The 15,217-nt window shown below is 42.1% G+C and overlaps 1 protein-coding gene across 4 annotated transcripts in view; it reads left to right on the top strand.

The window, feature by feature from the left end:
• TBXAS1 (thromboxane A synthase 1) overlaps positions 1–15,217 on the top strand; it is a 173,175-nt gene that overhangs the window by 35,099 nt on the left and 122,859 nt on the right. For all 4 annotated transcript variants that reach the window (XM_061414885.1, XM_061414882.1, XM_061414884.1 and 1 more), the window contains exons 2-3: positions 9,606–9,699; positions 13,006–13,058. In XM_061414885.1, coding sequence (XP_061270869.1) covers positions 9,606–9,699; positions 13,006–13,058 — 147 coding nt within the window. The remainder of the gene's footprint in view (positions 1–9,605; positions 9,700–13,005; positions 13,059–15,217) is intronic.

Genomic DNA, 15,217 nt, shown 5'->3' on the forward strand with positions numbered 1-15,217 from the left:
TCCCCTAATGTCGGGGCTAGAACTTCCAAAATGCTCCGGTGGGTTACCCCACTGTCTTGATACCCAGGGGCAGCTGTACTGGTCAGTATCCAATCCACCAGGCTGGCTCAGAGAAGGCAAGTTTAGGCAGGACCGGCCAGGGCACAGTCAGCTCTCTATATTACCACTTTAAGAGCCCCAAACAGTTTCCTGGTTTTGAACTCAGTGCTTCTGTACACACCTGTGTGACTGGAAATCAGTAGAATTTTGAGGGACAGAAGTTTTCAGTATGTTCAAGAACCTTTAAAGCCATGATAGCTTTGACCAATCATGTAATGACTTGAAGTCTAACAATTTTAAAAGTTGTATGGTAAAATGCTTCATATGCAAAAGATATTTATTGTAGAATTCTGTATTGAATTGAAATATATTGAATTGAAAACAATTTACATGTCAACAACAAGGGAATGGTGATGGTTTAGTTGCTAAGTCACGTCTGACTCTTGTGAACCCACGGACTGTACCCCGTGTCCTATGTCCATGGGATTTCCCAGGCAAGAATACTAGAGTGGGTTGCCATTTCTTTCTCCACAAGATCTTTCCAACCCAGGAATCAAACCTGGGTCTCCTGCATTGCAGGTGGATTCCTTACTGATTGAGCTACAAGGGGAGCCTAACAAGGGAATAAGCAAGCAAATTATGAAATTTAAAACATGCCTAATAAACATCAAAAGAGTGCAGCCAAGGTGATGTCTGGATAGAGATGAGTTCAGTGGAGAGAATGGGGCTAGAGATAGCAGCATAGAAGTTATTGACATGTAGATGGTGTTGAAAGTGATGGGACTAATTGAAGGAAAGGAGCCAGAAAAGACTCTGAGGACCAGCCCCTGAGGTAGGAGGTGTGATGTCATGGAAACCAAGAGAAGAGAATGTTTCAGGAAGAAGGAAGTGTTTATCTGTATCAAAATGCTGCTGAGAGCAAGTGGAAAAAATAAAAACAAAACTAGCTAGAAATTACTTGAATGACAAGATCAAAACCTTGGACAAGTGACAAGTGACCCTGACAAGGCCACTTCCACTTAAGTGGTGGGTGCAGAAACCTAGTTGGGAAGATGGAAAAGAGAATAGGGTATAGAAGAGGAAGAGAACATGGCTAGATGATGCTTTTAAGAGGTTTTACTGGGAAGAAAAAAAGGAAAATAAGGGAAAATAAGGAAAGGGCTGGAATCACAGGAGTCTGCTTTACTTTTCTTTAAAACAGAAGGCACTAGAATATGTCTGTATACTGATAGCAGTGATCCAGTAGAAAAGGAGAAATAGGTGCAACTGAAAAAAGAAACAGTTGAGAATTCTGAGTAAAAGCAGAAGTGAAGGCACTGGCTTTAGAAAGGCAAAGATGTGCTCTCTCTCATTATGGTCATCAGTTAATTAGTATCTGTTATAATTATACCTTTGGTTTCTAAGAAACCTGCCCTTGTTCTCAGTATATTCTCTGCTTGTTCTCATGCAGTGGTTTGTCAACAACACCCTACCTTAGAGGACAGGAAGAAACAGGTTAGTAGGGTTCACACGGCACCTTTTTGAAATGTGGCAGACCTGGGTTCATCTCTGCCTCAATCTCTTAGCAGCACTGCCAACTTGGGGGTGCTAATTAATTTCCTTAAGCATTAATTTCTTAATCAGTAATATAAGAAGAATATTTATGCCTACATATATATAATTGTTGGAAGGCTCATAGAGGAGAATATATAGAGAGTTCTTGGCATAATCTCTGGTACATAGGGAAGGTTAAAAGTTATAATAATGATGAGTGTGTGTGTTAGTCGCTCAGTCATGTCCAACTCTTGGCAACCCCATGAACTGTAGCCTGCCAGACTCCTCTGTCCATGGAATGCTCCAGGCAAGAATACTAGAGTGGTTTGCCATTCCCTTCTCCAGGGGATCTTCCCAACCCAGGGATTGAACCCAGATCTCCTGCATTGAAGGTGAATTCTTTACCATCTGAGCCACTAGGGCAGCCTCTCTTTGTTGATATAAATGTATTTTTCTTGTGCTGTGACAAAATTGTTGTCAGACTAATAACTGCAATGAGCAAACTTCGGGAGACAGTGAAAGACAGGAGAGCCTGGCGTGCTGCAATCCATGGGGTCACAGAGTCGGACACAACTTAGCGACTGAACAGCAGCAGTGTTTTTGTGGTTCTTCTATTATTGGAGAAAGAACTGCACATCAGTCAGATATTTGTGTATTTGTTCAATAGTCCTCTATTTTTTTTCCCAGAAGAGTGAAGATTGTAAACAGTCACCTTTCCTGAGTCTTTGGGAACAAATTATAATGACTGTTACTTAATTTCATGGATAGGGTTGAACAGAATTGAAAAACAATGGGAAATTCAACTCCAGGGTATCTGTCCCACTGAGTTTTGCCTGTGTACATCTTACAGCTTATTTTATATTCAGAAGTCTCCTATTGGAAAGCAGCTATCAGACAATGAAAGTGGTACGTTTCAAAAATGCATGGGGAGCAGCCAAACAAGTAAGGAGAGGGAGATTTATATTCTTAAATGCATTTATTAGAAATAAAATCATATTGAAAATAAGTGAGCCAAGTTGTTAAGAAGCTAAAAGAAAAAAAAAAATAAAGAACTAAGAATAAACCCAAAGAAAATAGTAGGAAGATCATAATAAAAAATGAGCATAAAATTATGAAACAGACATAAAAACAGTAAAAAGAGAAATGTAGAAATGAGTGACAAAAGCAAAAAGTTGGGGCTTTGAAAAGATAGACAAACCTATAGCAATACTCCTCAAGGAAAACTTTTCTAAGCAAACTAGGAATGGAAGGAATGTCCTTTATAAAGGGTGCCTGTTAAAAATCTATGGCAAAATCTTACACTTAATTTTAAAACATTAGGTACATTCCTATAGAGTCAGGAACAAGAAAAAGATGTTCTCTCTCACGGCATCTTTTAAACATTGTACTAAGGTCTTAGCCAGTGTGATAAGAAAATGAAAAGTGAGATAAAGGGATTAGGGAAAAAAGAGAACAAACTGATATTGTTTGTATAAAATATAACTGTCTGTGTAAGAAATTAAAGAGAATCCACATGTAAACCAGAAGAACTGATAAGAAATTTTAGAGGGATCTTGATTACAAGACTGACAAATGATGCTCTTACACATGAGCAGTAAAAATAACCCAATATATGTAAATAGCAAAACACTCTCTGTGCACAAAAGTACAAAATGTTACAAAGGACAGAGAATGAGTTGATGTAGAGATATATAAATAGATGAGAAGACTCAGGGTTGTGATAACATTGGTACTAATTTATAAATTTAATGCAATTCCAATAAAAATTCCAAGAGGATTTTTCATCAAACTAGACTAATCAATTCTAAAATTAATGGGAGAAAGTAAGATATTACAAGGTGTTACAGACTTATAATAGTTAAAATAATGAGGCACTGGGACAAGTCAAACAGTCAGAATAGATCAGAGCTCCAACATTCCTAGGGTGTAGGGTGGAGCCAGGGCTTCCCAGGTGGCATTAGTAGCAAAGAAATTGCCAGCTAAGGGAGGAGACATAAGAGTCGTGGGTTTGATCCCTGAGTCAGGAAGATCCCCTGGTGGAGAGCTTGGCAACCCCCTCCAGTATTCTTGCCTGGAGAATCCCATGGATAGAAGAGTCTGGTGAGCTACAATCCATAGGGTTGGTCGCAAAGAGTCGGACAGGGATGGAGGCAGCCTTATAAACCAGTGGAGAGAGGGGTGGGTCTCTTTGCCAACCCTTAATAGAAGGGCACTCAGCTGTGGGGCAGGATTATTTTTCCCAGGGTCCCACTGACATGTTTTCTGATCAGCCACCTCTTATTGTAGAACCTGCCTTAACACATCACCCTCCAATGAGTGATTTGACTTCTCAAGTACCTGAAAAGGATGTACTCTGAGTAGATACATCAGCATCTTGTTCCTGGAAAAGGACACCTGCTTTTATAAGTTAATGAACATTCTGCTTTGCAGTTTATAATCTTATGAGCTTCTCTAACTGCTACTGACTGACACATGAGTGAACGCACACTGGATGGTTTCCAGTCCTGAGGGCAAGGTCTTAAGGGAACGGGTCTCAAGAGAGGGCACCACATGTGAAGATGAGGATGTGAAAAAAGAAATGAGGCACTAAAAGAGGAACTGAAACAGTCTCATAGAGAAATTCTATTTCCAATGAACTCCTGTCCTGAGACATGACTGAAGAAGCAATTTGTATACTAACAGTTCCTTTAAGTGTCGTTGTAGGGGAAGAATGGGGGAAGGAAGAAGAAAACAATTCAAAGTCAGCTAACAAGGCTGCAGCTAGTTATTTGCTAAACAAAAGCTGTTCAGAATTTATCTGCGTGGCCTCCTCTCCCTGCCCAAATATGTGCTTGGCATCAGCTTGCAGTCACCTATTGACGACTGCTCGTTTCCCAACTAATTCTTCAACCAATCAGTGTAGCACAATTCTGCCTAGATAAACTGTATCTGCCCCCTAGATAAACTGTAATGGGAATAAGGGGGAAAGATAGGGGAATTGCAAAGTTGGAAAATATTTTCGAAATTGGAGGAAAAGCAATGGCAAAAAACGTTTTCTCTCCAAAAAAGTACAGACGTCGAGATGTTGATACATGGATGTGTCTACAAAACTCGGAAGAATTAAATGAGAGTGTTTGGTGAAATGGATGGACACTGACACTGAGACTAACTGGGACAAACTTTCTGGAAAACAATTTGGTATTGCACGCCAGTGTTTAAAACCAGTGACTCAGGGATTTCAGATCCAGAAAAGCTTCATGTGTAAAATATTGGAAGAGTTTGATGTATAGAGTTGTAGTGGCCTAACTTAAATTAGCTGAAAACATCCTAAATATTTAACAATAAAGATAGTTTAGTAAACTTTGATATGTCCATAAGAGAAATATACAACCATAAAAATAATATTCATAAAGGACTTATAACATGGAGATATCTTTCTTATGTTGAATGGAAAAAGTAGAAAAGTAAAGAAATAGAAAAAATTTACAGAGACAAGGATCTCAAATACATAAAAATATACTCAGAAAAAATTTACAATTTTAATAAAACGGGAATAGGCTTTCTCCCTGATATTTCTAGCTCCTTTGCCCAAATTTCTGTCAAGCATTTCATTTATTTTCTGGAAAGCTGGCAAATCTCATCTTCTGCTCCTGTGTCTTAAAATCTTTTGAAGAGCCAAAAATGTAAGTCCTTATCTAATAAAGTTTCCCATGTGGCCACACAGCCTTTTATGGAACCGCTGGCTAAGCCTTTAATGGCTGTGTGTGTCACAAGGATAGTGTAACCATGACAAAGGCCTTTTCTTCTCCAGAGGTGGGACAGGGGGTAACCTGGCACCCTTGGGCTTCGTCTCTTCCTGGCACACCATGATTTTTATCCCAGGAAAATTGCTATTTGCCAAAGGAATCTTCCACTATTTCAAAAAATATCAGTAGCCTCCGAAATTTCCAAAAGCAGCTCACTAAGTAGAAATTCTTTGGTAGGGATCGTGAAGACATAAAGAATGGACTGAGGGTCTGTGGCTCCCAAAAGCACAGAAGGGAAAAGCCAAGTCCTCTATGGCTGTGGCTTAAGATACACAGTGAGGGAAACTTGTAGAGAAGACCACGGTTTGACTCTCTTCTGCTTTGGCTCTAATCTCAGCTTCCCTAGTAGTTCAGATGGTAAAGAATCCGCTTGCAGTGCAGGAGACCCAGGTTCGATCCCTAGATCAGGAAGATCCCCTGGAGAAGGGAATGACAACCCACTCTAGTGTTCTTTCCTGGAGAATCCCATGGACAGAGGAGCCTGGCGGGCTACAGTCCATGGGATCGCAAAGAATCAGACAGGACTGAATGACCCTCACTTCAATTCAACCAGCTCAGTCATCTCTGTAATACATCAGTTTAATACACAATTTATCAAAATATCCCTCAGTTTATTATGAGTGGCTTCTTTGGCTAAGCAACTGGTTGACCACTCTTGTTGAATACATCAGGAAAGGCCTTTGTCTTGCAGAAGACAAAGTACTGAGGAATTTCTTATGCTGAAAACAATCCCATGCGGTTCCATGTGTTTTTTTGTTTTTGTTTGTTTTTTGAGAATGGACAGTAGAAGGAGCATCACTGGTCCTGCAGGGTTTGAATCCTTTGGGGATAAATGACACTTTGGTTGTAAGCATAAAACCAAAGAATGCTATTTGAAGCTACTTCATATACTTTCCATTGTCATTTTCCAAGTTAAGTATCCTTAATGTAAACAATGATAGATGTTCAAGATCATAATTGTGGAATACACTTGCATTAATTCCCGTCAGAGAAGCTGTTCTAAATATTGCAACACGGCAGCCACATGATAGCTGAATGTTATCTGATTTACTAGCATCCTGGGCCACCAGAATTGTGTTTTTTTTTTTTTTTTTTGGCTTCACTATGTGGCATGCAGGATCTCAGTTCCTAGACTAAGGATTGAACACAAGCCTCATGCAGTGGAGACACGAAATCTTAACCACTGGATCTCCAGGAAGTCCCTACCAGTTCTTTACTAATAACTCAGGACTTAACGGTATAATTTGAGACAAAAAAGAAATTTCTTTCAAAATGATAATTTTTAAGGTAACAGGAAATTTTTCAGAAAATCTTTTTTCATTGACTCTAAACTCATTCATGGGTATTCCTGGTGTACCAGTTTCCTAGGGCTGCCATGTTAAAATAACACAAACTGGGCTTAAAACACCAGAGTTTGTCTCACAATTCTGGAAGCCAGAAGTCTGAAATCAAGGCTTTTTGCAGAGCTATGTTCCCTCTGTAGATGAGAATCCATCCTTCTTTTTCCTAGCTTCCAGTCATCTGCTGACAACCTTTGTTATTTCCTGGCTTGCAGCCACGTAACTCCAATCTCTGCCTTTGTTATCACATGGCATTCTCCCTGTGCCTCCATGTCTTCACGGAGCATCCTCCTGTAAGGACACCAGCCATAATGGCTTAGAGATCCACTCTACTTCAGTATGACCGTCATCAATCCTAAGTTGCTTCAGTCACGTCCAACTCTGCAGCCCCATGGACTGTACCCCCCCAGGCCCCTCTGTCCGTGGGGTTCTCCAGGCAAGAATGCTGGAGTGCCTTGCCATTTCCTTCTCCAGGGGATCTTCCCAAGCCAGGGATTGAATCTGCATCTCTTTCATTGTCTGCACTAGCAGGTGGGTTCTTTACCACTAGCACCCCTGAGAAGTCCCTCATCTTTAACTAATTACATTTGCAACCACCCTATCTCCAAATAAGATAGTATTTTGGGAACAGAAATTCTACCGATTTTTGGAGGGGTGACAGAATTCAACCCATGATTCCTAGAGTCCATGGATTCTGGGTTAAGAACCTATTGAGACTGATATAGGGGAGTCTGGGAGTGGAGAATGTGAAACATGGGTGCAGAGAAGGAATTGCAAGCAAGACAAATGGAGAGCACTTTGTAATTCTGCTCAGAAGTCTGGAGGCAGTGATCTCTCACTGTTGATTTTAGTGCAAGGTCTCTAGTTACTGATGGCAACATTTGGCCCATTCCTAGCTGAAGACGCTTCAGTTCTATACTTGACTCTGGGCTGCAGAGTGAAGTTTATGGTTATGTCCAGAACATTCTCTGCTGATGCCATATGTTTGGAAATGTCTGAATTTTGTGCAGAGACACACAAGCGGTATTTTCGTAAGTGGAGTTACATAATTAGGGCATGGGCTTGCATGATAATTAGCATGTGTAATTAGGCACAGACTTCTTGTCCTTTAATTAGACAATCAAGACATCTAATTACAAAATTAAGATGTAATTACGTGGCCTAAGATCAACATATTTCTTTCTACCCATTAGAGATTACATTTTAGAAAATAATTCATAAAAATTGATGAAAAAATGAACCAGAAACCAGATTTGAGGCCGTTGAGGAAAGTGTTGAGTAGACTGGTAAGTCACCTTTGGTCTTGTCTTAAGTGTGAAGGGGGTTATTTAAAACATCACAGTCTACTTGAAATACTTTTACACACTCTGCTGTCAACCTTTGGCATACACACTAATGAAGAGGAATGTGGGCATGACGAGTCCATGTAATTCACACGAGGCTCTTGAGTGTGGTTTGTAATTACCCTTGAACGTGGACTTAAGTGTGATGTCCTGGGGACTCATTCAAACCCAATAGTGCAGCCACTCAGAGGAAACCTTGGCCTGGAGAACTGGGAGGAGAACCCACCTTCCCTTTTCACCCTGGCTTGATTCTCCCTGTGGCCACTTTAAAGGTAGGCAACATTGCTCAAAGTAACGCAAATCAACAGTTAACCTGTTGTCCTTTCCCTGAATATTTGAGTATTCATTGCAATGTGCTTAACTGCTCCTTATTGGACTGTAGGCAAGAACGGGAAGGTCAGAGTCTACAGCAAACATTCCATCTTTCTAATGATAAGTGAGGCTTGGAGTTGCAGGATTTTTCAAGTTCCAGTGTTCCTATGAAGTCTGACTGAATGGATATTCTCTATATTTTCCCTTGCTTTGAAATTGAGATTTGGCTGATCTTTGTACAATGCTAAACACGCAGTTTGATTCATTAATTTTTCTGAAATAACTGAACTTTTGACATAATTGGCTGGCTGATTAGGGATTACAGCCATATGCCCAGGTTTTTCTAAACTAGTTCTGACTTTCACTGTGTTATCCCTCTGTTCCCATAAACTGTCGAAATATCCTAGTAATTCCAATGTTTTGACAGCAACACTGCACTTCTCAAACTGTTGCTTTCTCCTGGAAGGTGGCACATACATCTGTGGGGCCATGTTTCCTGATTTGGGGCTAGAAAAATATGCTTCCCATATGGTCTCAGGCCATGAAAACAAAGACATAGAGGGTTTGCAAGTGGTTGGTGATGAGGTCTTGTTCCACAGAGTGTCCCCTCCTTCCTTGTTTTTTTATTTTTCTCTATTAGGTCATGGAATGTGATGAGGGATAAATTATGTGCAGGGGTCAATTTGACCAAGAAAATCCACAGATTTGTGCAGGGAACTGATTTTTGCCATTGTTACTTTTTTCGCCTCACCTTGCAAGAGAATTGTTGATGGTAGATTTAAAGGTTGAGGAGCTAAAATGGGCAGAGGTGCAGCTTTTTGGAGGTGGGGTGGGGCCATGCTGTGTGGCTTGTGGAATCTTAGTTCCCTGACCGGGGATTGAACCCAGACCCTTGGCAGTAAAAGTGCAGTCGTAACCACTGAACTGCCAGAGATTTCCCAAAGTGCAGTTTTAAATACTATTTATTGACAGAAATTGTAGGTTGGGAAGGGGTGTTTGGGCTACGTCATCTCTAAGGGGACTTTCAGCTAAGACATCTGAGGATGTCTGAATCTCTAGCCTGTTAATCAGGAGGAATTTACCGAGCTCATGCCTCCTGCACACCTCTAGGCCTCCACCTCGTCAGTCCTAAGATGCTGTCACCTGGAAACTTCTCCTACCCTCACATCTGGAGAGCACAACAATTCTGATATCAGATAGGGCCAAAAGTGTGAACCTGTATCTCAGTTTTTAAAACGTGCTTTTTCCCTCAGGTACTCCACATCAGCGTTCTCAAGACTAGAGAAGTTGGGCATCAGACATCCCAAGCCTTCTCCTTTTATTGGAAACTTAGCGTTTTTCCACCAGGTAAAGGTTGCCTTCCACTGTCTTCTGATATAAGATGCTCTGAGCCCAGAGCAGCTTTACCCACAAAGCATTGCTTCTATTCAGGTCTCCCACACTCAGGCAGGTGCGTGTGTGAATTGCATCAGTTCTTATGTGATGAGAACGATCCATCACTGATCACTCATCAACACATATAGAGTCCTGGTATCCTGTCATTCATGCAAAAACCCATTTAATGAGTGTCTAAGTGTGCCGGGCCCTGGAATGTGGAAGAAAGTAAAAGTTGCCCATGCCCTAGCGCTAGTGTGGGTGGTAGACAAGGCAGCTGTGGTTTGTCCTTCAGAGGAGGGGGAGATCCATCAGGGCTAGAGTCATCCTGGAGGACTTCCTGGAGGAGGGGGTCTTCAGGAGCAATAGACACAAAGACAAGGAGACCCTCACCAGATGGGAACAATGATGTGTGTGATGGCACCATGTGAGAAACAGGGCACAGCTTGGGGAGCAGCCTTGACTAAAAAGCGGAGATTGGGGAGCACCAGGGAACTCTGCTGTGAGAAAGAGAGAAAAGCAGGTTTCCCAGGTGGCGCTAGTGGTAAAGAACCCACCTGCCAATGCCAGAGATGTGAGAGATGTAGGTTCGATCCCTGGGTTGGGAAGATCCCTGGAGAAGGGCACGGCAACCCACTCCAGTATTCTTGGCTGGAGAATCCCATGGACAGAGGAGCCTGGTGGGCTACAGTCCATGGGGTCACAAAGACTGAGCAGCTAACACTTACTTAGATCACTGACAGTTCAGAAAGGCAAGTGAAGAATGTGCGTGTCCCAACACTGGTGAGTAGGAGGGGGACACCAAAGGGGAAGATTTCTCTGTAAGATTTAGAGCAGGTCTGTAGAATCCAACAGTTGTTGAGCCCTGGCTGTGAAGCAGTGAGGGCTTGGCCAGGGTGGAGATGAGAGTGAAAGAGAAGAACTTTGGGGGCAAAATTAGTAACTCTTTTGGCGACTTAGGTGAGAAGTCAAGGCAGAATGAGTCAACTCGTCTTTAAGTTTGGAGCCAGACAACAGGGAGAATGGCCAGGGGTCCACGAAAATAAAAGGTCGGGAGGCGAGCTGGTTTAGGGAGGTGCCTTTGATTTGCCAGAATGACTCGAATGCCCTCTGGGCATTTGGAGATAAAGTCCTGGGACTTTATCTTCGCAGGTTATTTTTGTTTCTCACGTTGGGTTTTCTCAGAAGCCAGATGATTTATTCTGCCAACTCCTGTTGGGGGTGCTGCCACCAGACCCAATATTAGGAGGCTACAGATCCTACATGTGAAGCCACTAAGCCAAACAAAGGCAGGAAGGACTAAATTGGGGCCAATCCTGATAACACCCGTCTAAGATCTCTTTAGGCTTTCCCCACCCCTGCCCTCGGAAAGGCTGGCCCTTGGCGTCAGATAGAAAATAACACACGCTATTTCTGTCCCTTTTCTTTCTCATCAATTTCTCTTCTCTTCCGTTCTGTCCCTTTCTCGGTTCAACATCCCTTCCCACTGTTTATTGTTGTTTCTCTCTTCCCACTGTTTTTTTTTTAACACTTCCTTCTCTCCTCTCTAGCTCAGGGGTGGCCAGGCCACAACTTTCAGCCCACAAACAGCATCGCAGCAAGGCTCCCCATCAGCTCCGTGAAGCAAGTGTGAAGACATTTCTAAGTGTCAAAACACAACAAGAAATCAGATAGGAGATTAAAGCAAATCCATTTCACAAATTTCTGTGGGGGAAATGATCAGTTGCATTCAGACTTTGTATCAACATGTTGAGTTAAACCATATCCCTGTTGATGTGCCGAGCACACTGTGCCTGCCTTTGGCTAATTTCCACATATGTTCCTTTTTAGCTGCTCATTCTCATATGGGCAAATCCTGCCAAGTTCTTGCTAGAACATAGTCATTTCATTGACTGTTTTTATAGTCATATGAGCTTTCCTTGGTATTAATATATGGCAAGCTTAGATGGAGGTGGAGCTATGGTTTTTCCAGTAGTCAGGTATGGATGTGAGAGTTGGACCATAAAGAAGGCTGAGCACTGAAGAATTGATGCTTTTGAACTGTGGTGGTAGAGAAAACTCTTAAGAGTCCCTTGGACAGCAAGGAGATCCAATCAGTCAATCCTAAAGGAAATCAACCCTGAATGTTCATTGGAAGGACTGATGCTGAAGCTCTAATACTTTGGCCACCTAATGCAAAGGGCCAACTCATTGGAAAAGACCCTGATGCTGGGAAAGATTGAGGGCAGGAGGAGAAGCGGGGGACAGAGGATGAGATGTTTGGATGGCATCACTGACTCAGTGGACATGAGTTTGAGCAAGCTCTGGGAGATAGTGAAGGACAGGGAAGCTTGGCATGCTGCAGTCCGTGGGATTGTAGAGTCAGATAAGATTGAGCAACTGAACAGCAACTAGATGGTGGAGCTCGATTGAAAGAGCCTAGGATGGATTTTCATTAAGAACATCCACCTCTTCTACCTTCCCAACTCTCTACTCTCACCCACCCTTTATGTGACTACCTGTCCACTCCATTCCCACAGCACAAGCCTAGGGGTCTCCTCTCTTCCACTTCCATCCCAACTGAAGCATGTTTTCATGTTTATTTCTTTCCCATAACACAATGGATCCAGCCATTTTCAACCCTTAACCCATACTTCCCCCGTGTATATCCACGCACAGACCCCATTTGAACAATACAGTGAGTCAAGCATTTTTCTGACCCTGCTCCACACTGTGTATATATCCTGGAACCCTCCTTTCCCACCCCAAAACGTGTCTCATATATAAAGTAGCTCTAAGGTTCTTATGCCTTGAATATGTTGATTTTAGTTAAAATTTAACTTGGATCATAATTCAGAGTTTGTGATAATTTGGGTACACTCAGCAGACATTTATGTCTATAGTGGCTGTGAAAAGAGGCTCTGCCAAAAATAATAATAATATAAACCAAATTGCAGAGGGGAATGTTAGCATAGTTGAGAAAGCAAACAGTTTTCAAATATTTTAGCAGCAATTATACACAAATAGTATAAGTACAGATGATCTCATCTGTCCATTAAAGCAGAGTTGACAGCGACTGTCTCTTGGCAATATTATTTTTTCAAGCCACTAGTTTATTCTAATACTGTACTGTACTGGAGTACTGAGAACTGAAACAGTTCTGAAAACAATACCACTTCAATTATATTTTTATGGTTGATGTAACTGTGTTCTCATGATTGTAGACTTTTTTCCTGAAGAAGTTTAAATATTTGAAATTCTGTTTCATCTGATTTTTACTATAGTGCTTGTTTTCTGCAGGGTTTCTGGGAAAGCCACATGGAGCTCAGAAAGCAATATGGACCTCTGAGTGGGTAAGACGAAAACTCCATTCTTCTCCCATGTGTTTGGATTTGTGTGTGTTGAAGTGACATGGAAGGAATGACGAGAATGGGCATGTTGCCTGTGTTTATCACTTTTGAGAATCCACAAAGAGTATACCCAGCTGTACAGATGGGGCTCCTAGAGAAGATCCCAGGGCGGCCCAGGGTGCATGGTGCTAGCCTGAAAAACACCGTTTCCCAGTCTTTAAAGCCCAACCAGCTGGTTCAGGCGCTGGGTGCCTTGACCATCTGTGATGACTGTACCAAAGGTGTGTTGCAAGGGAGGCAGTGGCCCTCCACACCTCACTCTAATTTGCCTTGACCACCCTTGGCAAGTCTTTCCCATGATCTTATCTAAGCTTTTGTTGTTGTTTTTTAGTCACTCAGTCGTGTCCGATTCCTTTTGGACCCCATGGACTGTAGCCCACCAGGTTTCTCTGTCCATGGGATTTCCCAGGCAAGAAAACTGGAATGGGTTGGCATTTCCTTCTCCAGGGAATCTTCCCGATCCAGGGATCAAACTCACATCTCCTGCATTAGCACTCATTACCACTGAGCTACCAGGGAAGCCCCTTATAAACCTTATTTGGGCCCATTTTATTCAACTCTATGGGTAAAATATGCATCAGCTGTATGGCCATATCATCTATTATCTGACACTGTACACATTTCAAAGTAACAGGGGGTGCTATTCATACTGACTGCAGGACAACAGTGGAAACTAAGACTGACCTGGGTAGACTGGTCGCATGCTCACCCTAATTCTCAGTAATATAGGCCTTCCCCTTCTTTTTCCTGTATTTTCCCTTTTAAAAAAATTTCTACATGTTTTCTTTTAATTGTGAAATATATATGCCAAAGAGCATGTAACATGTAGAATTTAAAGAATATTAATAAAATGAACAGGTATCTATCACCAAGCTTAAGAAATTGAATACCAGTATCCTATGTAGATTTTTCCTGTGTTTATTTTAATTGGAAGGTAATCACTTTTACAATGTTGTGTTGGTTTTATACATCATTGCAAATCAGTCATAACTATATATATATATATATATATTTTGCTGTTCAGCCACTAAGTTGTGTCTGACTCTTTGAGACCCCATGAACTGCAGCATGCCAAGCTTCCCTGTCCTTCACTGTCTCCCAGAGCTTGCTCAAACTCATGTCCATTGAGTCAGTGATGCCATCCAACCATCTCACCCTCTCTCACCCCCATCTTCTATAGCCCCTTTATTTTTCCTTTTTATGCTTCAGAGTATGCTCTTTTTTTAAAAAAAAATTCTGGCATCTGACAAATAAGCCCATGATCAGACCATTTATCCTATTCAAGATTTAATAGACTTGAATCGTACTGATTCTCAGCCCATGTCCTTCTAGGCTGGAGTCCTAATCATTTTAGTCTGTTCTCTCGCAGCTTTTCCTCAGCGGCTGGATGATTTGAGGTAGCTTTTTTCCAGACTCTTAGGTCTCTGATAACTTTTCTAGGGGCAGCAAAGTTCTATGGCATTCCTATTGTATATCCTAATGGGGTCCACTTGGTTTGTGAGCCCTTCTATCCATGGGGCACGTGATGCTGGTCTCTCAGTGATGATTTTCAAGAGGGATTGACATGTACTCTTTGTGGAAATGCCAGGAGACCCACGGTTTTGGCCAAGTTCTTCTCAACACTCTTTAGTTTGCTATGTAACCCTGAAAATGTGGTACATGAAGATATTCTACTCGATGGTCTCGGATTAGTCTGTCATTTATGGATAAGAAACTACTCCAAAATGCAGTGACTTAAAGAACAAATTATTATGGATGGTATGCCTACGGGTTGGCTTGAGTTGGCTGATCTGAGCTCGCCTGTCTGGGAAGCTCAGCTGGGCTTCCTGGGGCTTCTGCAGGTTCAGCGGGGGCAGCTGTGCCCCATGCTTCCCTCATCCTCCTTGGAAAGGCAGGAGGGCCAGGGCAGGCTCGTTTCGGGAAGGGAAAATATCAAGAGAGCAAGCCCAACGGTGTAAGAACATTTTAAGTTTCTGCCAACATCCTATCAGCCAAACCAAGTTATATGCAGAAACCAAAAGTCTGGGCAGAAAGCACACTCTGTGTGCAGTTAGGCCAAAGCAAGTTACTTGGCCAAGCTTGACACTGGTGGAGCAGGGAGA

The sequence above is a fragment of the Bos javanicus genome, chromosome 4 (assembly GCF_032452875.1).
Source record: "Bos javanicus breed banteng chromosome 4, ARS-OSU_banteng_1.0, whole genome shotgun sequence".
NCBI classification, from domain to species: domain Eukaryota; kingdom Metazoa; phylum Chordata; class Mammalia; order Artiodactyla; family Bovidae; genus Bos; species Bos javanicus.